This window comes from Trachemys scripta, chromosome 19 (assembly GCF_013100865.1).
Source record: "Trachemys scripta elegans isolate TJP31775 chromosome 19, CAS_Tse_1.0, whole genome shotgun sequence".
NCBI classification, from domain to species: Eukaryota; Metazoa; Chordata; order Testudines; family Emydidae; genus Trachemys; species Trachemys scripta.
The window spans coordinates 15620258-15645202 of NC_048316.1; the positions used below are offsets into that span (position 1 = coordinate 15620258).

At 48.0% G+C, this 24945-nt stretch overlaps 1 protein-coding gene across 2 annotated transcripts in view; it reads right to left on the reverse strand.

The window, feature by feature from the left end:
- PAX7 (paired box 7) overlaps positions 1-24553 on the reverse strand; it is a 153159-nt gene extending 128606 nt beyond the window's left edge. Inside the window, exons 1-4 of one of the 2 annotated variants that reach the window (XM_034753640.1) lie at positions 24469-24553; positions 22146-22381; positions 21023-21152; positions 19485-19613 (exon numbers count right to left, since the gene is read on the reverse strand). In XM_034753640.1, coding sequence (XP_034609531.1) covers positions 19485-19613; positions 21023-21152; positions 22146-22381; positions 24469-24553 — 580 coding nt within the window. Of the gene's footprint in view, positions 1-19484; positions 19620-21022; positions 21153-22145; positions 22382-24468 lie in introns of both variants that reach the window. The other variant, XM_034753641.1, reaches the window with a different exon arrangement.
- Between the last annotated feature and the right edge of the window lie 392 nt (positions 24554-24945).

Below are 24945 nucleotides of genomic sequence, written 5' to 3' on the forward strand. Positions count from 1 at the left end.
ACAACACTAATAGGAATATTTTATTAAAAACCTGTTCCTCCCCTCCTCTGAGCTTGCCACTTCATTCTGGCTACTCTGAGCCCTGTTCTCGGTGTAAATCAGGAATAACCGGTGACGTTAATGACAACCAGTAAAGGCAGAAAGAGTAGATCCTGGGTAAAATCCTGGCCCCAATAAGACACCATGGCATTGACTTCCCTGGGGTCAAGATCCATCCTCTATCCCTATCTTGCTTCATTCTGGATGGAGCATATTGTTGTTACTGAACAGTTACAATAAGGCGGGAGGCAGAAAAATGTACTCGGATCCTGCTTATGAGTACGGCTTATGGCCCAGCTCCCTGGTTTAAAGCCCCTCTTCTCCTCCGCCTGATTCTGATCTAATCTTTTTGCCTCTTTCCCTTTTGTTTATTTCATCTCACATCCTTCTCTGATGGGGATCCATTAAAACTCCCCACCCCAGTTCCCCTCCTCCTTTCCCCCAAATAGCCAATGGACAGAATCTTGCCCAGCAGGGGAAGAGGATGGACAAAAACCACTGTCTTTTTAGAGTCATCTGCTCGCCCATTGTCCTGCCCCTCGCTGGACTTGTACTGCCAACATCTCACCAAAGAAAATGCAAACAATTCCTCAAAGCCCACTCGTTACATTTCTCGGCAGAAACTTAAGTGGCCACGAGGGACTCCTGGAAAGGAGCATGTTCTAAAGTGGTGATTTTAACAAACCCCCAAGTTTGTGCTGGCCTGAGCCTCCTGACTAGATAGAGGTCTGGGGCTCTGAGCTGCAGCATATGGCGCAAAGAAGCATTGGTCGAGTGGGGGGTGGGGACACACACAATCCCAAGGAGCGATTTATTCCTCCCCCTGCAGATGTACATTAATGCAGGAGAAGTCGGGGGAACAGCTCTTTGGGTTGGAAAAAGAGAAACAGCACTCTTTCCTTTTAACATGCTGTTGTCTGGCTTGATCTTGTCACTCCAAAGGAGCCCATTGAGAAGTATTCATGCATCTGCCTTAAAGGGACAATGGGAGCCTAGTTTATAAACTGGCTGTCCACTTGCCTGCAGCCTTTAGTCCTTTTGTTTTCGCTTCTCTTAATAAACTTTTTGGGGGAGTTCATCAATACGCTTGAATAGCTGCTGGTCTCATTCTCAGAGAGGGGGGATAACAGAAGGGCTCGGGTTGTTTTTTTAAAGGGTGGGTGGATGGGAGGGGGGGGGTTTCTAAGAAGGGAACCAAGACTTGAAAAGCATCAGAAACCCCTTATTTTTTTTTAAAAAAAAAAAAACACCAAATCAACCCAAAACAAAACTCCCATTCAGAGAGACACTGGGGAGGTGGGGGGGAGTCAACATTTATTGAGTCTCTCTCCAAGGTCGTTTTTATCCAGCAAACTAATTTTAAAGCTCTTAAAATATTTTAGGTAGTGGGATTGGGAAAGAATTTCTAAGGCCAGGCTCATTGACGGAGGATTTTGGGTTGTCTGCCCCCGCCCCCCCCCTTTCTTCAAGCGATTGCAACAACACACACACACACAAATGTCTAGCAATATCGCCACACGAAATGCATTTCCTCAGCTCCCTTTCGCTCGGGTTTTTTCCCCCCCTTACTCAGACACACAAATACGACTCTCCCCTTTGATTAGCCTTGTATCTCTGTCCAGCCTGGAGCTCGCCAGACGCGAGACACATCAACGCAACGAGACACAATTAAAGATCAGACTCGAAGCGCCGCGGACCCAGGCGAGTTCCCAGGCGAGTCGTTTCATTGCATCTCTTGCAATCGGAGCTGGTTTTCTTTCTGGCACTGGGAAAACCCCAAACTCTGCACGCTCCCAAACCGTGTGTCCCCCCCAAATCACTCACTTTAACCAAGCAGCTAAATATTTCCCCCTGCTGAAAAGAGCAGAAACCCGCGCTACTCCGGGCTGCTTCTCTAGCCCCTCCCGAGCTCAGTTTCCAGAGGCACTCCCCAGTGGCCCCATTTCAGGGGTTTAAAGCCCTAATGAGTGTTGACAAGTTTAATGAGTTTGTTTTAAAGAGGAAAAAACTGGTCAAGTCGAGATTTCCGAGTCAAATCCATTAGGGGATCCCATCCCAGCCCTGGCTGACAGCTCCGCGGCCCTCACACTTCATCGAGCGTTTGATCAGCCCAGGTTTGCCTGACTGTTCACTTGGGCGAGGCAAAGCCGCGTTTGGACTGGCCTGGAAGGACCCCCCCCCGCCCCGCCGCCGCCTTCCAGACCTGATCCCTGCCCGGGAGAACAGACCTGGGGTGCAAACCGCAGCAGCGGGTGGCAAACAGAGATTCATAAACAATCACAACAGTCCGGCGGGCGCTAGTGTGTATATTGATTGCCCCATGGGGGAGGAGAGTGGGGGGGGACATGGTTATCAGTGGTAAGTGCTGGACCCGAGCTGTGGGGCTGGCGTGTGGGGTTTGGAGGTCAGAGGGGATGGTGGGCAAGGGAAGGTTCCTGGTTCAGACTGGCCCCCGATTGCTTTGAAGGGGGGGGGGAAGGAAAGACAAGTACCTCCCCCTCCTCCTCTTCGCGGCCGGAGTAGAGCCCCAGTTCTCTGCAGGGCCCGATCCTGGAAGGCCGAGTGAATGGCAGGGCCCGACCCGGCTCCCGGCTGGAGTTTGGCCGCTGACTTGCAAGGAGGAGCCGCCGCCGCCGCCTCGGGCTCCCCTAGCGCTGCTGCTAGTCGGGAGAGCAGCGGGCGCCCACTTGCCCCAGCGCCGGTGTCAAAAACTCCCCGGGATCGGGCCCCTGCTGCAAAGAAAATCTCTTCTCCTCTGGACCGCGCGGCTAATGGGGAGGGGATTGGGGCGGTATAACGTTTGCATGTAGGAACAGGGGCGGGGGCTGTTGGAAAGTGGCAAATGTCGGGGCGAGGGAGGGAAGCAGATTGCCAGATCTCCCCTGTTGTCCCCCACTCCCAGCCGGGTTTGATGTGGGTCCGCTGCCTGCGATCCTCCTCCTCCCCATTCCTAACACTAGCAACGATTCGTCCTTTGCTCGCTGGTTAGCAAACTGCTCCCCGGGCCCGGGAGTTTGGGGCCAATGTCCCCCGAGGTGCAGCGAGTCACGGAATACGTGTGCAGGTCTGTTGGGAATTTCATTCAGTGCCCTGGCGTTTTTCTTTTTTCTTCCTCCCCCCCTATAAGTAAACAGCCCTCTGAAGCCGAGGCTGAAGGTCATGTTAAGTCATGCAGTCTGACTTCGTGAACTTTGAGCCGGGCTGATTAGAAAGAGGGGTCTCCTTTTTCAATTTCTCCACTTCCTAGCTCTCGCTATTGTTCCAATTCCAAACAGCTGCTGGTGCTAATCTTTCGGTGATTTGCAATCAGGGAGGAAGAAATACGCGCCCCCCCCCCCCAGTGCTCTAATATTAGCCCTCCCCGCGGAGTAAAGAACCCACTGGGAGCCGAGGATAGGGGGGAACCAAACAAAACCAACTTATTAAACACAGTTTGATTCTGAGCCGTTCAGGTACCTCTCAGTCCGAAGTCCTGGCAGGCAGAAAGCCAGGGAAATTAGACTCACAGGTACCCACAGCACTTAAGGGCAGACCTGATTTTAAAAAGGTTAAACTCCCCCGACCTACTGGAAGTCTGGCCAGACTGGGGGCTGGGGGTGGAAGAGAATGCGAGCTGTGTGCAAACTGGAATTAAAGCCGATTTTAATAGTCAAACCAAAACAAAGTTGAAAAGAAACCTGGAGAGAGAGAGAGAGAGGCCAACGGATGGAAACTTGAGTTTGGACGGGGTTGGGTTTTTTTTTTTTTTTTTTACGGGACTTTCTGGAAAGGTGAAAGCGATTCAATGAAATTGAAAAACGCAGCGTTCCCTGTTTAAAACAAATATATTGAAACAGCCGCACAAATACACACGGATTTGCACCTCCACATACACACGCGTGGGTGTGCACACAAAGTCACACCATTCAGTCATACCAAGGTTGTTTGTTTGTTTCAAATCAGGGAAGAATTGATTTATCAGTTAATGGTTTTCTTGAAGGATGGTGTGTGAGTATACACACAGACACACACTCTTCGAGTATGATCAAAAGCAACTAGTGATCTTAGGTGTCTTAAAGCAGTGGCTGTCAACCTTTCCCATCTCCTAGAACTGGAAGGGACCTTGAAAGGTCATCAAGTCCAGCCCCCTGCCTTCACTAGCAAGACCAAGTACTGATTTTTGCCCCAGATTCCCCAAGTGGCCCCCTCAAGGATTGAACTCACAACCGGGGGTTTAGCAGGCCAATGCTCAAACCACTGAGCTATCCCTCCCCCCCCCTTCCCGACTACTGTACCCCTTTCAGGAGTCTGATTTGTCTTGTGTACCCCCCAAGTTTCACCACACTTCAAAAACTACTTGCTGACAAAATCAGACATCAAAACACAAAAGTGTCCAGCTACATAATGACTGAAAAAAATAGCTGACTTTCTCAGTTGGACTGTATCCTTCTAAAATCAGTCAGAATAACATTGTATTTACATTTCAATGTACGTGTAGCATCTCGAGCAGTAGAAACAAGCCATTGTCAGTATGAAATTTGAGGTTTGCACTGTAGCCTGTTGTAAAACTAGGCAAATCTCTACCTGAGTTGAGGTACCCCCTTGGAAGACCTCTGGGTACCCTGGGTTGAGAACCACTGTCTTCAGGGGACCTCCTTTTACGGGGCGCAGTGCACTTTTCAGGGATTTTTTAAAAAGTGTCCTCCATTGGACTCCCCAAAATCATGAGCCACTTTTGAAAATCTTGCCTGGATCTGTTTGCGAACAATGACCTGAACAGTAGCTAACGTCTCTGGGCTTTATCAATGCGCGGCCTTAGCTCCAAAGGGGGGGGGGGGAAACAGCCCCATTGGGCCTGGATTTTCCTTTAAAAATTCGATCTGGCCTGCAGCCTTGTTACCAGCAAAGCGGGGCCTTTATTGGTTTACTTAGGTGTTAATCCCTGAACAATCAAGTTGTCTGACCACAGGGCCCTGTCTCTATTCTTGTTTACATCTAATTATGGCTCCGAAATGCTGCTTCCCCTGCACTTCCCTCCCAACACATTTTCATTCCACCCAATCTGAGCAGGTAGGGCCGCTCCCCCTCCCTCCTCTGCCAAGGTCTCCGAAGGAAGCAATTGAAGATAATTAACGCAGCGGCGGCTCAGGTCACCTTCGCTGTGTCCAGGTGGCTAGGAGCTGGAAGGGAAGTTGCGGGGGGCTGCGCGCCCCACTAAGTACGGATCAAAGCCCAACATCCGCCTCCTTCCAGCGTTTGAGCCGCTCCCCTTCCAAAACCCAAACGGGAGGCAAAGTCTGGGCGCGGACTCATGAGTGCGGCGACCTTTTTGCAGGACCAGGCGCCTTATTTTGGGGGGATGGGGCGGGAGACGCCCCTCTTGGCTGCGTGTAACTTGGCCCCAGATCAGTCCCTGGAGTAAAGGGCAAAGTGGAGCAGCTCCCAGCCCCAGAGAGAGTCACTTAATTCAATTAAGCCTCAGAACTCCAGGAAACCAGCCGAGGTCCACGCAACCAAGTCAGTCGTCAGTGCTAACAAAGGCACCTTTATTTGCAGGGGGTGACAAAAAGCCCAGCTATATATAGACCGTGCGCCATCCCCACACCCCCAGCCTCCTTCGGGGTTAACAATTCAGACACCAATGCGAGCTCTGGGACCACAGCTTGGCGGGGATAGTGGCTCTGCCCAGGGGCAATTCTTCTAAATCAATTTTCAAAACAATCGGGTTAGGGGCTTTTAATTAAGCTTTAAACCGGTGGTTAAAAATAGCCGTTTGCTTCTCTGGGATCCTTGCTAGCCGCCCGGATCAAAATGAAGCCGAATGGCTGGGCGATTCCCCGCCAGGGTTCAGGGAAATATATTTTCCTATATGGATTCACAACGTTACTTTCTTGCACGCGCAACTGCTACTTTCCCCACGCGCAGGATTGCGCTGGCCCTTGGCATTCCAGACCCAGAATGGTTTCCAGGCCGCTTTCAAAGGCTGCGGTGGAAAGAAGTTGAAGATGGAGAAAGTCTGGTTACATCCTCTAGTCTAGTCAGTAGGCCGGTCAATGCCGGATTGGCCCCTGGGGCCCCTTTCCCGTGTCGTTGTTATTTGTAGCCTGAAAGCACGCAGATGTGCTAGGCGCTGCACATCAGTGAGACTTGGTTCCCGCCCCAGGTTAACTAAGAACATAACAGGTGCCGAGTCAATTTCTGTAGATGAGGGATAGGAAATCCTTATTCTAAGGATGGTGAGGGCTCTATGCTTGCAGAGAGGAAAAAATATGAAACGCCTTTGGCCAAACTTGAACCTGATACATGGAACTTGAAAGAGGCGCCCAAAGACCAGGGTGATGGATGCTCTACAAATGCCCAGAGAGAGGCATCTCAGAGCGTCTAAAAGACTTCAACCCCCTCCCTCTTTGGATGGTTGGAACCCATCCGCCCCCAAAGAAATTAAACAGGAAAAAATACCCTGAAATCCAGGTTAGGTTGAAGGTGCCCGCCATCGCCTCCTTACCCCCACCCTTGGTTTCTGGGTCTAGAGAGGTAATCCCTAGCCTATGCGGGTCTTTTATAGTATACCCCAGCTGGGACCACTAGACACAACAGGGTGAGGGGAGGGTGACCCGGGGACCCCTCTTTCCAGGTCCACGTTGTTGTCGTTTTACAGCACCTCCCCCGCGTTATTTTGAGGTGTCTCTCCCCGATTTGAAACGCCTCTCACGACAGCAGAAGGGAAGCTTGCTGTGAAAGAATAAACTGCAACAGTTCCTTCACACACAAGCATCTGTCAGAGTGCAGATGCTTTAATTGAGGTCCTTGTGCCAAAGGGAGGTCTTAAAGGGACCACTGTGTTGGGTTGATTAAAGAGTAATTAGGGGCAGTGGGGCTCCTTCGTGGCTGCTTTGGACTAGCCCTACCCAGCAGATTTCTCCCTAGGTGACCCAGATACATTACAGATATGGTTGAAATAACTTTTGTCCCGTATGGGCTGGGATAGAAACCCCATGAGCTCATACTGCAAATCCCTACACAGTAGCAACTAATTAGGCACTCCTGCAAAACACAGCAAGGTAAAAAGAAATGGCCCAGAGACAGAGCCCTTTTCCACTTCTTGCTACTGGACCTGTAAGGGCATTAGTTGATTTTTAGTTGGGAATTGGTCCTGCTTTGAGCAGGGGGTTGGACTAGATGACCTCTTGAGGTCCCTTCCAACCCTGATAGTCTATGATTCTGGGATAGGGTAGGGTTAGTTCATCGCATATTTCCAACTGTCCCTTGTTTCCAACCCCGGAGCAAAAGGTAAAAGAGATTCCTGGCAACTTTCACCCAACTAAGACACCCAACCTACACCCTAACCTCATCAAAACAGGGGTAAATTCGGATTCACTCCAGCGGAGTGCCTCTTGATTTACTCTGGTGTAACCCAAGTCAGGACCAGCCCTTCCTTCTCTCTGTCTGTGCTGACGGGGCATGGGAAATCTATGCTTTTCCACCCCTGCAGCCCACCTGATGTGGGATGTCCAATGAGACACCCACTTTTGAACAGTTCGGCCAAAAGAGGATATTCTGGCAGGAGCCGACACTGATATTTCTTCAGAGCTGAGCGCGACTAGGTCTGGTCCTTCCTCCTCCCCGTTACTCCCTTGTCGGTTTCATGAAAAGGGTGAGCCAGACTGGGGGTCGCAATTCTATTTGCGATAGGGCTGCGGATCCCTTTGAAACAGACTAACCCCAATCGAGAGCAGTTGGATTCTGAACCAAAAACGGAGAGGGGGAGATGCCACAAGCCAATTTTCTAAGCAAATGAGAGCAGGGCTTTCCAGGATAGGCTGGAGGGAAAATAAAATGTGGGCATAAATTTATGTTTGCTTCCCACCTCTCCATTTACCCCCATATCGGTTTCAAGCACATTCTGCTACTTCCCTTGGCTTCTGCACTAGGTTGTCGCCCCCCCGCTTCAAACCGCTTCCCTCCCCCTTTAGATCTCAGCGTGTTTGCTCTTGACTTCATCCACTAAGTCAATAGTTTGAAGATGCCCTCATCCTCAGAGCCCAGAGCCCCCTTGTCCCCTCCCTGTTTTCTTCGGAGGATAATGGTGCCCTTTTGTTGTGTAATCAGGCTCCTGAGGGGTGGGGAGACAGATCTAGATTCTTGGCATTTGTCGGTGAAAATGAAAGCGGGATTAGGCAGAGACGGCTGCACACTCCATGGTAAAGGACAACAACTATTCCCCCATTGAAAGTCCCATTCTGGTTTGGTTACTTTATCTTTAAAGTTGTTTGTATTTCTAAAGTGGCTATTGATGCTCTCAGAAAGTGTAGCAAGCTGTAAAAGCTCGCTTCAAATGAAAGGAGGACAAAAAAAAAAAAAAAAAAAAAAAAAAGGAGGTGAAGGGGAGAAAAGAGAGTGAGAAAAAATACCATAATAGAAGGAGAGGGGAATAGATTTTTTTTTAAAAGATCAAATTCAGCCTTGTATAAAGTTTTAAAAACTAAGGAAAGCAAGTCATGAAGTCACACAGCAGCACGAAAAAGACATGCGGCTCCTGCTTAAAGGGTGTTTGGGGTTTTGGTTTTTGTAAAGCAGCAAGGATATTTACCCTTTCCTTCCTTCCCTGGCAATGGGAACCCCTCCTTAAAAAAAATACATTTTAAATATTTGCCCTGCTGAAGTATTAGTCTGTCGATCTGTTTTGACTGGGGGATTTCTCTCTACCCGGGAAACTTGACTCAGATCGGTGTTCTTCAATGAAGCGATTTTCTTCTTTACACTTGATCTGATCGTGAAAACTTTTCCTTGACACAGAGTCGGTGACGTTCTGTTGCCAAGCCTGGATGGGGAAGATTGTTTATCTACCTAGGATTCATCTGTAAGCGCTTTCCCTTCAGTAGAAAGGAGATTCTAACAATATATGTTTTCCCCCAAAACATCACTTGAATGCATCAGTTTCGGGCTAATTGGTTCTTCAGATTCGTTTTAATCCTGGACATTCTCACCCATTTCTCCGAGGCAGGGACTGATTATTTTTTCCCTCTTTCCAATAAAGAGAAGATATAAAGAGAAATTTTTTTAAAAAAAGTTTTCTGCTCTCTTTGTTGGAGTTTGAGGGAAATAAATGGCTGCTTACCCGCTGCGATATTCAGCAGAACGCAAACGAGAGGGTTTGTGGTTGGAATGAGATTAAGGGGGAAACTCCAGGAAAAAGCAACAAAGTACAAACCAAATATTCACACACACACACACACAACTCCCAACCACCGCAGAACCCCAAATAGCGAAATTGGCTGCTTTTTAGCATCAAACAATCATCATGTCTCGGGCTGGGGCGTGGATTTGAAAGCGTTTAAGTTTCTGCACCGAAATAGTGAATCCAAAACTCCCAACATTTCACTCCATCTATTTTTAGCCACCAAACGTCTATTAATTGGCAGCTTCGACTCTCTACTATTGTGTCTAATCCTGACCCATTGGAGAATCCACTGCCGGGCTCGGTGATTTACAATCTCGAAAGGTCGTGTGGTATTCTTTCCACCCCTAAATTCCTCCCATGTCCATGTTGCTCTTTCCTGACAATCAAATGGGTTGGAAAGAATTGCTTGGGGTTTAAACAGGAGTATCTTTTGACATCGAACCGCCCTTTGTATATTTCACACGCTTTTAAAAAGACCTGGGTCAATAAAAATAATTCCTGCTCTCCACAATTTTGTTGATCTGTCATGAAAAGTGACTCACTGAGAGTTTGGCTGCGTGGATTCCTCTTTATTCCCTGAAAACAAGTGGGGAATTTTCTTTCAAAAAGTTTGCTTAAAATAAAATTACATTTACCAAAAAAAAATCGACATTTCAAAATCAACGTTAGTAGCTTCCTTTCTAGATCTATTTTAGGAAAGTCTAAAATCCCCCAACATCCCCCCCACACACACACACTTGCTAGAAAGTTGCTGAAAAACAGTCTAAATAATCTTGTTGAATCAACTTTTCTTTCCCTCCTTTAATTCCCAATATGTATGCAAATCAATTCGTCTCCATAATAGAAGCCAACAAAATTATTTGCAATCATCTTCTGACTTTTTGCGCCCACTCCAGATTTGGACTAAAATGTGAATTGCAATAGGTCAGGGGGGAGGTTTTTCCCTCTAGTTCTTTTACCAGCTGTTCACTGGAGAATAGCGAAGTAAAATCATCATAAAAAACCCTAAAGTTTTTGAGTGGAGCATTTTCAGGGGAAGGTACCAGGGGATTGAAACAAACGCCTGATTAAAAGGCGTTCTGGCAACACACAATTTAGGAAGAAGTCTGGGAGCGGAATTTATTAGCATGATTAAACATTGGACCTCATTTCCCATTTCCACCACTTAGTCATGATGACAATTAGAAAAGGGGAGCTGGGGAGAGGGAGGAGGAATCAAATCTGTTAGAAACCCACCACCACTCCAAATGTGATGATCTGCGGAAGAGAACCTCCCTCACTGATGCTGGAAAGAAATAAAACCAGCTACACATGCCAGCCTTTTCTGCTTTATGGTTTCAGAAATCCCCAGCACCCACGACTCCTAAGTAGTCCAGCCCCTAGGGGGAAATCATCAGAAGAACCAATTCCAAACACCGAGGAGTTTCATAACTAATTTTCCCCTCCCCTCCCCCATCTCTGTCTTTTTAAAGAAGCGACCAGGTCACTTTGATCTGCGATCTTTAGGGTCTTTAGACAAAGAAGCCAGTGAAGGCTAAAAGACTCCTAAAGTGTCCTCCTCCCGCAGCTTCTGTACCTAAACCGCGAAAGGACCCTTGCTATGCCCTCAGTTATTATACTCCAGGGTCAGGCAAAGTGCTTCCTTCCAATTTTAGAAACAGCAACAAAACACAGAAGTGAGTGAAAATCGAGAAGCGCTTCCTCTCGCGTTCAGAGAGCCTAGGGGCAGAGGGACAGCGGGTTTAAAGAGGAGTCTGTGTATAAAGGCAGTTTGCTCTTCCCTTCCTATGCGTGGCTCCCACAACCACCCCAGCACCTCGCTGGCTTATTGGGGGCTCCCATTTCCATTTTCCTGGCAGCGTCTATGCACGGGGTGGTTGATAAGGCATGTGCATGATTCAAAGGCCTGGGTAAGATTGGGCTTCGAATTGGAACAGTTGGGAACTTAATCTGAACTGGGGAGATGACTTGTTCATGGGAGATTGGCTTTTAAGTAACCCCCTTTCTTTAAAAAAAAAAAAAGGTAGTTTAGCTTGATGTAAAAAGCAAGTTACCATCACCGCAGCAGGTGTAGGTGAAGGAGGAGCGCGGAGATACTGCCACCAAAAAGTGAGTTTTCTGTGATTTCTGGGTTAAGAAAAGCGGGGAACTCTGTTTAAAATGGGTCTCTTGTCCCATCTCCCAGGGAAGGAAAAACAACAACTAGTAATAGGAGAGACTTGAGAGATTGGGAGAATTTTTTTTTTTTTTGAAAAAGCACTTTCTCTTTTTAAGCACGAAAAAATGTCACAGAAGCCAAGAATTGTAATTACACACAGATATAATGAGTGAGCAAAAGATGCTTCCCTTCTCATCTCTCCCTCCCTCCCTCCCAAAAAAGAACAAACAAACAAACAAACAAACAAACAAACCACAAGCTCCTCTGGCTTCTTTGACCAACCCTGCAGAGACTAGAAACCGAAATGGCCATTTTCAACAATTCATCACAGGACCCAGAGCCATCCAAGCAAGTAATATGTAGCCTCAGATCTGGTATGTCCCACAAGACAGATCGCCTGCTAATTAATAGACAGCGATTCCTGCAAGCAGGCCTAGCAGTCTGTAATATGATGAACTTTCTTTGTACCGGTGTCACCACAAATGTTTCTGATAAGGAAAAGCAGCCACGGATCAAAGACTATAAGCTTCTCAATTTCCTCAAACTGCTTCTCCTTTTCCTCACCTACTTTTTCTTTCACACTCTCCCCAACGAGTTGCAACTGCCTCCTCCCCCCCCCCACACAACTCGGGTCTTCTCAGATGCAGAGGGTCTTTCCCAGCTCTTCACAAAATAAGCATTGCACCTTCATATCCCTTCTTCAATGGGTTTTCTTCTAGGTCCCCTCCCCTCACCCTATGCTCGCACCTCCACCACTCAGGAAGACAAATGTCTTTATAAACTGTCATTAGCCGGCACCTGATTTCTTTTTTTTTGGGGGGGGGGGAAAGGGGATCATAGAAAGTGCAGCATAAAAGTGACCCCTCCAAAGGCAGATTCATCGAAACATCCTTTGCAACCAGCGAACTCGAAAGACAAGCGGGAGGCGAGGCAGGCAGGCACAGGTTGATTCTTTGCAGCCACCAAACGGTGACAATTATGATTCGTAATAAAAATAAAGACAAAACCTCGCTGCTTCTGCAGCCCACTGCGTGACATACCGGATCCCCCCCCCCCCCCGCGTGCTTATCAGCCCCGGGGAGTTTAGCTAACACACCTGTCCTCCCCCCAGTCTTTGCTAGTTAGTTTCCTCTGGCCAGGTGGGATATTTTATCAAGCGCGCCCAGAAAATCCCAAGCATCTAGGACACCCAAACTTGAAGATCTCTTCCCTGATGCCCCCAAGCCTTGCAGCTGAACTTTCAGGGAAAGGCCTGGAGCGTCAGTTTTGGTTGGGATTCAGGGTTACAATCTCTCTCTTCTTTGTAATGGTCGCCCCTCCCTCCCAGAGTGGGGAGGGCAGCTAGAATGAAGATTGAAGTCTCCTAGTCAATATCACACAATATTAGGAAGCATTGATAGCCCTGACCCCACCCCCGCCAAATCCAATCCAGAGCCTAGATCATAGCGCAGTTCAGATTAAAATGACAAAGCAAAACCCGTTGGGGGCATATGTAGCGACTGATTGAAATTTCTTTTTCTTTTTTTCTTTTTTTTTTTTTTTTTAAGCAAGGGAGAATAGCCCGTCTATAATATCTCAAAAGTTCAGGTCTCAAGAGGGTCCCTTATTTGCTTATTTCATGTGTAACAAAGGTAATTTTCAGCAACCCCCACCTCCCACCCTAATGCTCAAGTAAGTACCGTTCAGCTTTAAGGGTAGCGTTATATGTGCTTTAAAATCCTGCCATGTAAATTCCACTGAAAAATTTGGAAAGCTGAAGGGGGGGGGGGGGTGAGGGGAAAGGGGAGGTTAATCCGGGTTTAATGCTATGATGCAGTCACAGGACCAGGGCTAGGCTGATTGTGTTATCTCTTCCCAACATTTGGGTCTCCCATATTTCACCCAGCCAAATAGCTGCGAGGAAAAAAGTGCGTATGGAGGCACTCCTGACGCCTCAGGAAAATATGTTATTAATATCTAAATAACTTCCCAATACTGTCTCTAAATCTCCCCTGCATCACTCCAGATGATGAATTCGTTTGAAGTATTCTCCCGTCTCATCTTTTCAATGTCTCTCTCCCTCTCTCTCTCTTTTTTTTTTATACCCAGGCTTATTTCAAACTGGTAAATATCTAAATTCCTTTAACCACACTGCAGACATCTCCACTCTCTTATTTACCATTCTCGTTTAGATAGATCCCTCTATAGCTCTCTAATAAACCCCGTCACAGCCCTCAACTCTTTCTGGAAACGTATTTTGGGTCCAGGGGCTTGCTAACAATGCACACACACAGTTCTAGGTCAGACATATCGGCCTTCCTTTCTTCCTGCCCTCTAATTGAATGTATCCACCCACCCATACAAACAAAAATCCGTGGGTTATAAATACCGATTCCTTCTATTGTCTTTCCTTTCCCTGGTTTATCATTGAACCTAACCCCATCCCCACCCCAAATCATGGATCATAACTACCTGCTTCATATTTTTCCTGGTCTATAATTAAATCCATGCTTCCCCCTCTCCCCCAAAATGCTGGATTATAAACATTTTCCTTATATTATTCCTCTTCCTGCTGTAGAAGTGAGCTCCCCCCCTTCCCTCTCCGGCATCCTTGTCTTAAGTTTGTTTTTTAAAAGTGTCTTGTATTAGATTATACTCGTGTATTCCCCCTCCAACCTTATCTCGCCGCCTCTCTTCTCTCCTTCCCGTCACACTCGATTTAGGAAGGAGTTTATCTTGCAAACATTTGCCTACTTTGTTTATGTAGACCAGGTTCTGCAGCGACGTGTTCCCAAAAGCCACTGTTTGCCTTTGTAATTGTTATCTGTGTTTATTGTTGTACCTCATTTGTCTCAGCTTTTTTTGTGACATGTAAGCTCTGTGTGTGCTCACACATAGTCCCCCCCCCCCTTCGCTCCCTGGGTTTTTTTCCCCTCTCTCTCTCCTCCTGAAATATGCACAGAATAACTGAGCCTAAAGCCAATGAATTGCCTGACACCATCCTATCTCTCTCCTGCCCCCCATTATTAGAGCTGATCTCACTGCGAATACTCACAAATCCCGCCTGGTCTCTGTTTGATTAGATTGCCAACCTTAGGTAATCCCTTGATTTGATGAAGTGTCTGTTCCCTTTCCCTTCTAAACACACATTTACAGAGAAGGCGCTTGTTGGTTTTAAATCAATGCAGATTGCTGGCTGATAAACCGCCTGAGACCCTCCCCTCCCCAACTCCGACCCGGGGAAACAATCCCGCTTTCCAGGTGTGCCAGCAAAAAAATGTTGCCGAGAAAGAGGGTGGGGGCGAGGGGGAAGGAGTCCCCTCTTTCTCCTCATTCATTCACTCCCCCGGAGCCTAATTAAATTTGGCAGGTCCTTGTACACACAATCAAAACAGCTTCCTTCAGTGTCGCAAGCCTCCGAAAACCACATTAGCAGCAATTGCTGCCGCCAAATTAAATTGTTACCACCTTGAGCTGGAAATGTCTAAATATCCACACCTTTTCTCCACCCACCCCCCTTCCCTTGCTCCCGTTCACACCTGTACATGGTTCCTTCCCGTTTTCTGCCATTCTTCTTTTCACCACCCTTCCTCCCCCATCATTCCCGCCTCCCTCACCGAAGCAATACTGATACGGGAACCCAGATAGTTGTGTCGGGATCTTTTGCCATAGCAAAATGTTGGTATTGATCCATTTGTGAAACCCTGTGCCACACACAGACACTGGGAAGAAATCGACCAGGTTACAGGATGGGGAAACAGGCAAACACCCGGGATCTCTCGCTGTGTGTGAACACATACGCACAGAGAAATCATCTTCCCCTACACTCCTCTGACTGTAACCTGGTCAATTTCTTATGCCTGCTTAATTATATAATTCAATCTTTCACACAGGTCTCCTTCCCTCAGTACAGTAGCCTCGTTTTATACACACACCTCTATATGATTAATATATATGTAGATAAATATATTGCTGAGGGTTTGAAAAATTGATCACACGTGCATTTTGCCCTTGCAGACGATGCAGATAAAGCGCGCGCGTGTGAAACTGACGAGATTATATAGTCTGGGGAAGAATTGATCTTCACCTGCTCCGTTCTTTACATGCCTTTTCTATCTAAATGCTGCACCCAGATCATCTCCCCATACAATAAACGCATCCATTCCTCGAGCGAGCCAGCCCCTACCCCCTTCACTCCCATTTCCATTGATTGCAGAGCAATCCGATGCCCGCGCCTGGTTGCAATTAATACCATTTGGTCGTTTGCATGAGGCCTTGCCCCCTCCCCGCCCTTCTTCATTAAACACGGGGCATCTTCCCCGCGCCCTAAACTGTCCACCCGCATCCTCGCCACAGCCCGCACCATCCGCATCACCCACGTTCTGCAGGGCGAGAATTTGCAGGACCACGTGACACTCCCTAATGCACCCCAATAACAACAATCAATAACAACAAATAACAACAATTCGGTTTTAACGAGGCTAAAAAGAAGACGAAGAAGAAGTGAAGCCTCATGAATATACGCCCAGGGCTAGCTGGAGTGAGCCGTTTAAAGATGAAAGTGCAGAGAAATAAAGGCTCAATTTAATCTGCCTTAAAACCCTTCAACTTAGCGTTTGTGCTTGGAACTCAGAGAGTGAGCACTGATTGCGGATAAATACATTTCTTAGCATGCCTGGGAGCTATTACACCCCTCTCCAACACAGCTCCCTATTCAGCGGCCACAGTTTTCATTACCAGCTCTAATAAGTCTTAACATTATTAAATGCCAAGCAGATGATAGAAAGAAACAGGCGCAGGGTGGAATCTTTCTTTAACACTGAAAAAGGGAGAGCATTTAGGGCTGTCTTCCTCCGGCTCCCTGCGAGGAGCGTCCCCAATCGAGCAAAGGCATTTGTCACGAGGAAAAAGCCCCAAAACAAAGTTCTCTGCCCCCCCTTCCCTATCTCTTCTTGTTCCTCCTCCTCCCCCCGCATTTTTTTTTAATAAAGACCAGAGCCTTTTGTGGCTGTGCTTGGAAACTATCAAGTGCCAAGAGGTTGTCAGTCGTTAAAAAAAAAGTAACAATTTTGGTTATGTCGAGGTGAGATCTCTAAAGATTATTAAAATTGAGACAGACTGGAAGTCTCTCCCTCTCTCTCTCTCTGAAGTGGGCTATTAGTTACTTTAATTGGGGCCATTGAAAACTTCTTCGTACTTCAACAAAAGACGTCTAGATTGCGGTGAGATTTTGCATCTGTTTAAAAAAAAACCCCAAACCCCTCGCCTCCCGTCGCTCTAAAGACTGGGGAGAGCAGGTTAAATGCATCCGATCAGCTGCCGAAAACAAACAGGGGTTCCAAAAGGCGCACGCAGAGGCCTCCTACAAATGGCGGGGGCTCTATTTCGATATTCTGAGTAGCTAGCGGTGGAACAAACTGCCTGAGAACTTTGTTTTGGGGGGGGGGGTGTCATTTAAAATCCCGAGCTGTTCCCAAATTCGCCCTTGCTTGAAAATGGACTGGGGTTTCCCCCATAAATAAAGCCGGGACCAGTTTTCTTTGATCCTGGGGAAAAATGTATATTTATTTGCTTATTGAAATTAATTTACGTCTTAGTAACCGGGAAAGAAGTTGACAGCTATGTTTGCCCTTTATTCTTATTTTTTGGGGGATAATATGATAGGTTTCAGTAGCAGCCGTGTTAGTCTGTATCCGCAAAAAGTACCCCTGTTCTTTTTTAGGGGGAAATATGTTTGCAGCTTTCTCACGAGCGCATGGATTTATTTTTTTCAAGCAATAAGCTCAAACCAAAATCGTTAAAAAATATCGGAAGGGGGGGAATAAAATCGGAGACACAATAGGACTGATTTGCAAATGAGCATTGGTGCCTTCCAAATCACACGAAACATTTTGCAGCGTCCAACGGCTCGCCTTTTTCCAACAGACGGTCCTATAATATTACAAAACTATCTAACAGCAGGGAGTTTTGAATAATTTATCTCCTTTTCTTCCCCTCCTTGGCCCTTTGTCCAAACTTTTTCTCCTCCTTGCAGAATTTTGAATGAGAATGGACAACGCTCTCCCCCCCCCCCCCGCACTCACCCTTTACTCCATTTTTTTAAGGCAGCCTAGATTTAAAAAAAAAAAAACTGTTTGCTTTTGTGGCCAGGAATCTTTTGCTTATAAAGCGTCAATAGACTTGAAGGTCTTTGTAAGTGAAATTCATCTTCAAGGTTGGGGGGTGGGGGAGAGGATCGGATCCTTAAAGCACCCCCTTTTGTGCACCTTTATTTCAAACTTGGAGTAATGTTTGATCATGACACTTGGAAGCTTTTTCTTCCCAATTTTACCCTCCCCCTTTCAAAACAAAATCGCTGGATTTCGATATTCCAAGTCACCCGCATTGTCTCCGCTCGGGGAAATGTTACAGCTGGTGAAAAAGATTGCAGGAGTGATCTCTTCCCGCACACAATTTTTGGAGGCTTCTGTGACAGAAAATAGCTATTTTTTCCCCTCTGACCCTAAATTCTGTCACTAATATTACTGCAAATCGTCCGAAGAAACCGCAATCTCTTCAAACCAAACCAGAAACCAAACCAACGGATTAAAAAAAGACCAACCAAAACCAGAACGCTTCAGAAGTTGCCAATTTTCAGCTTTCTACCTATTTCATAGAAAATGATCGAAATCCTTTCGAAGGTTTTCCTAAATGGTCACCTTTCCTCTCAGAAAGCTGGTGAGATCCCTAGCTCGAGAAAAGAACGGATTCCCCTTCAAATAAATACACGGGGTTCTCGCCCCCACCCCAGTGAGTTAGGGTCTAGTTATGATTTAGAAGCCGAAACTATCCTGATCGGAAAATCCCAAACCGGATCTTTTCCTTTTCTCTTCAGTGAAAAAGGACCCGCGTCCTTCCATCAAGATCATTGTAAGTGGGGAAGAAACACAGATTGAAATGCATATACGACATTCCTCTCTCAAACTTTTTATTTACCCAACATCCAGTTCATGCTGTTTATTTTATAGCCTTTTTCATGCTTGTTTCATGCATTTGCATTGACTTTTTTGGGGGGGTCCCAGAACCGTTTGGAATCAAAATCTAGAAACGGTTTAGCTGCAAACATTTTGATTCTGCAAACTTATCTTCCTTCTCCCCTACAATTTCCCTGGGCACAAGAACTGGTGTTTATAAAAGTTTCCAGTTTGCTCCCGTGGTCTTCTTACCCAAACCCGCGAGAGGCGATTGTAGACGGGAGATTTCAACAAACATTTCAAATCCTTTTCCCACCCCGCACACCAAATGGGCTAAAAAGTCTTTCCTCAATCACAACAGATTTTTTTTTTAAAAGGGAAGATTTCTTACTACTGCTCATCTGAGCACCGTTACCCCACATTGGTCTCTCTCTGGTTAGCAACGGTGCTTTTGCTGGTGCCCCAAAGCAGAACATATCCCAGTCTCTCTAATTGATATTGATTGCCCAAATCGTTCAACTGTCAGCCGGAGTTTCAGGGGACCACTTAGATAGCAGGAGAAAAATCTGTTTAACAAATTCATTTAGGAATCTCTGATTTCCCCCCCCCAGCCCCTCCCTCCCTTCTCTATAAATAATTGATCCACAGTGACTGCAAGGAAAATCCCAACATCTCTTTTCTGGCATCTCAGATGGCTCGGGGAGAGGGCAGAATGGGATACAGGTACCCCATTAATACCCCACGCGCGCCCCATTCCAAGCGCCCATCTATGTACAATTTCATTAAGGCCTTTCTCTGCTTTCCTCTTCGACCTTTTAGAAAGGGCCCTGGGCACAGCTTGTGTCCTGTTTCTTTTAAACACTGGGGTGATGGGAGTAAAAAAAAAGGGTGTGGGGGAAGAACGGGGTATCCCTTGCCCCAACGCGCCTCTAAAGCACTTTCTTATATAGCCATTAACTTTTGACATGAGTGTCGATTTCTGAACCGCTTAATCACTAGAAAGAGGTGGAGAAGGGCAAAGTTTGCAGACATTCGCTGATGCAGGGGCCGGCCTGTTTCACCGAATTTTGCCCCGAACTCCAGTGCCAGCAAGATCGGGCCCAGGGCAAACCCAGCAGGCAACAGAGTGCCAATATTAAGCAAGTGACGCTGAATGCAGGCGGGGGAGCTCAGGTCTGGCTGCCCGTCGAGTTACCTTTGTCGCCCAAAATGCCGTCTATGCTGTGCTTCGCCTTTTTCTCCCCGTCTTCCTCCTTCTTGTCACACTCCTCCTCTTCCTCTTTCTTCCCGAACTTGATTCTTAGCACCCGGCTAATCGAACTCACTAAACCTCGGACAGTCAAAGACAAAAGCGCAAATATAAGCTGGTTTGGAAAAGGGGGCGAAGCGAGACACCCCGCCAACGCTTCCAAAGTGGAGCAAGAAGAAAAGCAAAAGAATGCAGCGAGTCGGCAAACACATGCCAGGAACACAAACTACACACACACACACAGACACGCACACACACACTTCCATGCACACATAGCCATACACTTGCAAACACAAACACATAAATATCCCCAGAAAAAACACACACACAGACTTCGAAATTGACACTAGCCTAAAAATCCACCGTTACCCATTTACACACTAACATAATCTGCACACCCACTCAGGAACAGACACCGACACACACAAATTCCCACGCGTTTCACGCACTCTCCTTGCACAAACACACCGATCACAGACGTGCACACCTCAGGTCACAAGCTTCGACACCGACACCCGCGTTAACACGAATGCACACTTCGCACTCACCGATGTGCAATCACACGCATGCAGGCAATTACACACACGCTAATAGGCATGTAGCACACACCCACATGCACTTACCTCTCTCCCATCACACAGACACAAATGCACACTTATCACACACACACGTGCAAATTGCAGACACCCACATACAGAGGTACCCACACGGATATACCCACTTACCCCACCCACGCTCCCACTCTCGAGAACACAAATACATACACGGCATCCCCTTCCCCTTTGCTTTCCCTCCCTGAAGTCAAGGGGAGATTGATGGGGGTATAGGTAGCGGGGGTTCAGAATCGGGCCCACTGCTGGTTTCCTTGAAACTCCTGCTTTTGAGCTACTTCCCCGGAGGGAAGTTTGGGCGTCGGGAGGGGGTTTGTCCTGGGGAGACGGGAGAGCCCTTGGTGCCCCAAGCCTCTGCTAATTTATTTTAAACTGAATTCCTCCCACATCAGCTCTGGACATCATCGAGGGGAGAAAATCGTTCTTCCCCCGAGCAACTCAGAAACCCACCCAGGGGCGATTGAGAGAAACCCCAGGATGCTGGCGGGTGCTCCCTGTCCACCCCTTTTAGACTCTGTGCGGCTCCTTTGCTGTGGGACGGAACAGGCAAAGTCTCAACAGTGTCCTAAACTTGGTCTCCTTTCAACCACGGGTTTGATGTTTGCCTTGGTCCATGATTTGTTTGTTTGCGGAGAGAATTTAAATGTGCACTTTCCTGCTTTCTAGGTTCCTTTCTAGGGAACCTTTAGGTTTTTTTTTTTACACATCACTTCTTTTTTTGGACGCAGCGCCTGAGAGGATGTTGTGTAGCCTTTGGATACAGGCTGGGTGTCAGTTTGTGGTGGCTGCAGATAATCATGTCCCTAGATCTATTTCTATCGGGATGTTTTTTTTCTCTGTGTGTGTGTATTTCTTGCCAAGCTGCCTTCTCACCTGAGGGAACAGTGCTCCTGTCACAGTGCCCATCTTTCAGGAGTCTATCTCGGATTTCCCAGCTAAACATCCCCGGATTCTCTCTCTTGTATTCCTCGATTTTCTTTTCCACGTCGGGAGTGGCAACCTGCTTTTGGGATCAATGGAGATCAGTGGGGGGGGGGGGGGGGGGGGGGGGGGGGAAGTGGAGGGAAGGGGGGGGGGGGGGGGGGGGGGGGGGGACGAGGGGGTGCGTAAGTGCAGAGAACGGAGAGGGGGGTGGGAGAGAGGGGAAAAATCACTTTTAATTTAAAAAAGAACCATACACTTTCCTAGACTCAGATTTCCCATCGAGGTCACTATTCTGGTCTAACAAGGAAGATATTTCACTCCAAATAAAGGGCGGTGGTTAAATCTGCCTATACACCCCCCCCCCCAAGAAACAACTTGATGCCAAAGATTCTTTTGTCCCAAGCTCTTCGCTTGAAATTGACAAGGGTCGATTCATGGTGTGTGTATGAGATCGAGTATCCGGAGGGGGGCCGGGGAGATATTTAGGGGAGATCTAGACTCACATCCACACCACACCCCGATTGACCCCATGTAAAGCATCCCTGAAATGCAAACGGGCTCCCCCCGGGAGGCACAGGGAACCGAAGCAAATGCTGGAGTGTGCCCCACTTGTTGCATGTGGACAATCATTCTAATGTATTCATTGCCTTCCACCCCGCACCGCTTCTCTCCTCATCTCCCACCCCTCGCCCCTGCAGATACATTTCATCCAAACAATGCATTTTAACGGGGGGTGGGGGCGCCTCTTGGCTTCTTGGGTTCAGCTTGGGGGCCCAGGTACTGATGGGGGAGTGGGTGCGTTCAGTGCATTGGAAATCGGAGTTGGTGGGAATTGCGTGGCGAACCGCAGCCATGTGTTGATACCGATGGGCCCATCCGAGAAGGCTGCTCCTAAGCGATGCTGCTTGGGGGAATTGGGCTCCATCTGGGGATCGCTGAACAAGGGCCGGATCCTGCTGCCGTTGAAGCCAATGGGAGGAGGATGGGGGGGCGGTATTTTCCCATTGGCTTCAACAGCAGCAGGGTCAGAGCTGCCCTGGCCGGAGCTGCCTTTGCTTGGCTTTGCACTCACCCTGGGTTTGCTCCCTCCGATGGCTCCGGGGCGGATGGAGCCGGTCTCCTGATACCGGCAAAGGATTTTGGAGACGCAGCCATGAGAGACTCGCAGCTGCCGGGAGATCACGCAGGGGCGGATGCCGTGGTGGGCCATCTCCACTATCTTGTGGCGGATATGGTTTGGCAAAGGTCGCCCATTAATGAACACCCCCCCGAGCTGGTTCACTCGGCCTTGGCCCAGAGGAGTCGACACTAGAAATCAGAGGAGAAAAGTTGGGTCAGGGGCACACTGACAGCTAGACCATCTCTGTGCCTATGTAACCCCCCCTCCCTTCTAGCTACACGTGCTTCTATTTGTCTCAATATCGCCTGGGCTTCTTAGGATGGTTGTAGATCTCTCTCGATCCCTTTCTCTAAATCTTTCCCTCTCTCTCTGTCTCTATAGATCTGTGTCTGTATTTTCATCTGCATCCCTATATGTCCATCTGCCACCTGTATCTCTTTGTATTTTCCTCTATATAGCCATAGAATCGACAGCGAATGCAATATTCGCCTGTCGAGCTCGGTGTCTTCTGACGAAAATAAGCGCACGTTTTTCTATCGATCCGTAAAGATCACCCTTCTCCTCCCCAAAACGACCAATGTGTTATCACCGTTATATGGCTGTTGGTCCCCATATTTTAAATGCTATTGCAAACCGACGAACCTAGCTTGGCCATAGAACGGTGTTTAAAACGGTTTTAATCCAAAGTTCCCTTGCGCTTTTTTAGTGCCTGATCCATACCACAGAAAAGCGCATTAACACCCCCCCCACACACACTGCTAAAATAACCTCGTAAAAAAACCCTGCTTCTTTCTTTGCTTTATGTCTATCTGGGGGAGAAGGAGGAGGATCTTTTTGTTACTTTCTAGGAAGCAATGCGATGGGAACCGTCTTCATATTTTAACAGCGAACGGTGCCAGCACAATGTTGGTTCTTTGCGGTGGCCCCGTTTTAACCGGGAATACCTTGCAGGGAGCCCGCATCCGTCACAAGATCCTAAGAAGAACAGGAGTACGAGATCCTAAGACAAAGTCGGCCGCATTTTCTTTCAGGGCCATGGGGGCGGCAGGCTTTCTAATCCCGGTCCGATACCCCCCTCCCCATTTGTTTAATATCTGGCAATGTATATCTTGCAGATTAATACAATTTCACAGTCTCGAAAACACCGAAGAACTCAGCTGCATAATTTGCGAAGAGGTGATGGTGGGGAGGGGGTAATAGGGCCGAGTTTCTCTTTGCAAAGAGAGAGAAATCGCCTCCCGATTTAATAAGAAGCATGCACTACTAATTCAAAGTCACTCGGCCGGCACTCGCTGGCTACATCATTAGCGACAGAGAACACTCGAGTGGCCAATTTTACATTCAAGAGGTACTAAAATCACCGGCCGCTCTCTCTTTTCATTATTCCCAGGCATGTTGTGCAAATATTGTTGTAATCCTTTGATCCTTTCCCTGGCCGTCTGTTTTACTTCATTTGCTACAGAAAAGCACTTGAGCAAATCCCCCTAGCTTGTGTGTTTTGCAGCCTGCGTGGGTTTCCATCGCTTTGAGTTTGGCCACTTGATCACGGCTTGCCTGAGCGTCTCTGGTTTAATAAATGCGGGGAGAGGGGTCCCACTCTGAATTTGCCTCTGCTAAACACCAGCAGGCGGGTGAGGAAGCATACTAGTATTAAAAGTAATGTGCAGACACACACACAGTGCAAAGGCAGATACAGCGAGAATTGAATGCAGCAACGCTGCGAGGTGGGGGGAATGACACCTCGTCTGACAGCTTCAGGGGCCTCTCGGGAGCTAAAAAGCCCCCAAACATTGGGCGGCAGTTGCAAATGGGCCCCTTTCAACCCTGAGCAGTGACCTCCCCTCCCTGGAGCCCGGGCTGGCTCCGGTCTCCGGTTCTGGGAAAGCCGCTTCGGAAGTTTGAAGCGACCCAGATCGGGAACGGAACACAAAGTTTGGGGAGAAGCTCGGAAGAGTGTCCCTCTAAAGGGTGTGAGATTTGGAGAGACAAACCGGCATGAGTGGGGGGGGAAAAAACCACCCCACACTAGCTAAAGTCAATTAGCGGGCAAAGAATCACCACCGGCTGCCTCAGAAAATCAAATGAGGAGATCTGCCCCCCAACTCAATGAGGGTTGAAAGTTACAGGGTAATTAGGGGGGATCACACCGTCTGCTGCACGTTCACCTCCCCCTGGACGCTAATGCTGCATTATGGCCCTGGCTGGGAGGGAACTGTCCCCACACAGCGGTCGGCTCTTTAGAAACGAGTCATTTAAAATACCCATAAAATCCTACCTTCCAAAGGAAAGCCGGTGCGGGGGTAGTTCTGTCCCGGCGCGGGGCGCATCATTCTGGGAACTGTCCCTGGTAAAGTTGCCATTCCGGAGTCAGTCTGGGGCGGTTGGGTTTCAAACAGACACACAAATCAAAGCCAGGCCACCCCCTTTTCTGGGCTGAGCGAAGCGAAGTCCCGCGAGCTGCCGCAGCCGGCTCGGTCTTCTCCCTCCGGGAAGGCGCAGGACTCTTCTTCACAAACAACGGGGAAGTCTTTTGCTCCGACAGGGAAAGTGGGGTGGGGGGGGGGAAATCACCCCCCCAGAAATTCTTCTTAAAGTTCCAGCGATGTGGTTCAGCTGGACTGAGATTACGCTCTTCAGGAATGTAACACACCGACTAGAGGGAGAAGCGGCCACATCCCAAGTGGTCTCAGTGCTGGGCTGGGCTTCTGGGGGACTGATTCCCCCCCCCCTTCTGTTTTATTGTGTTGTTGTT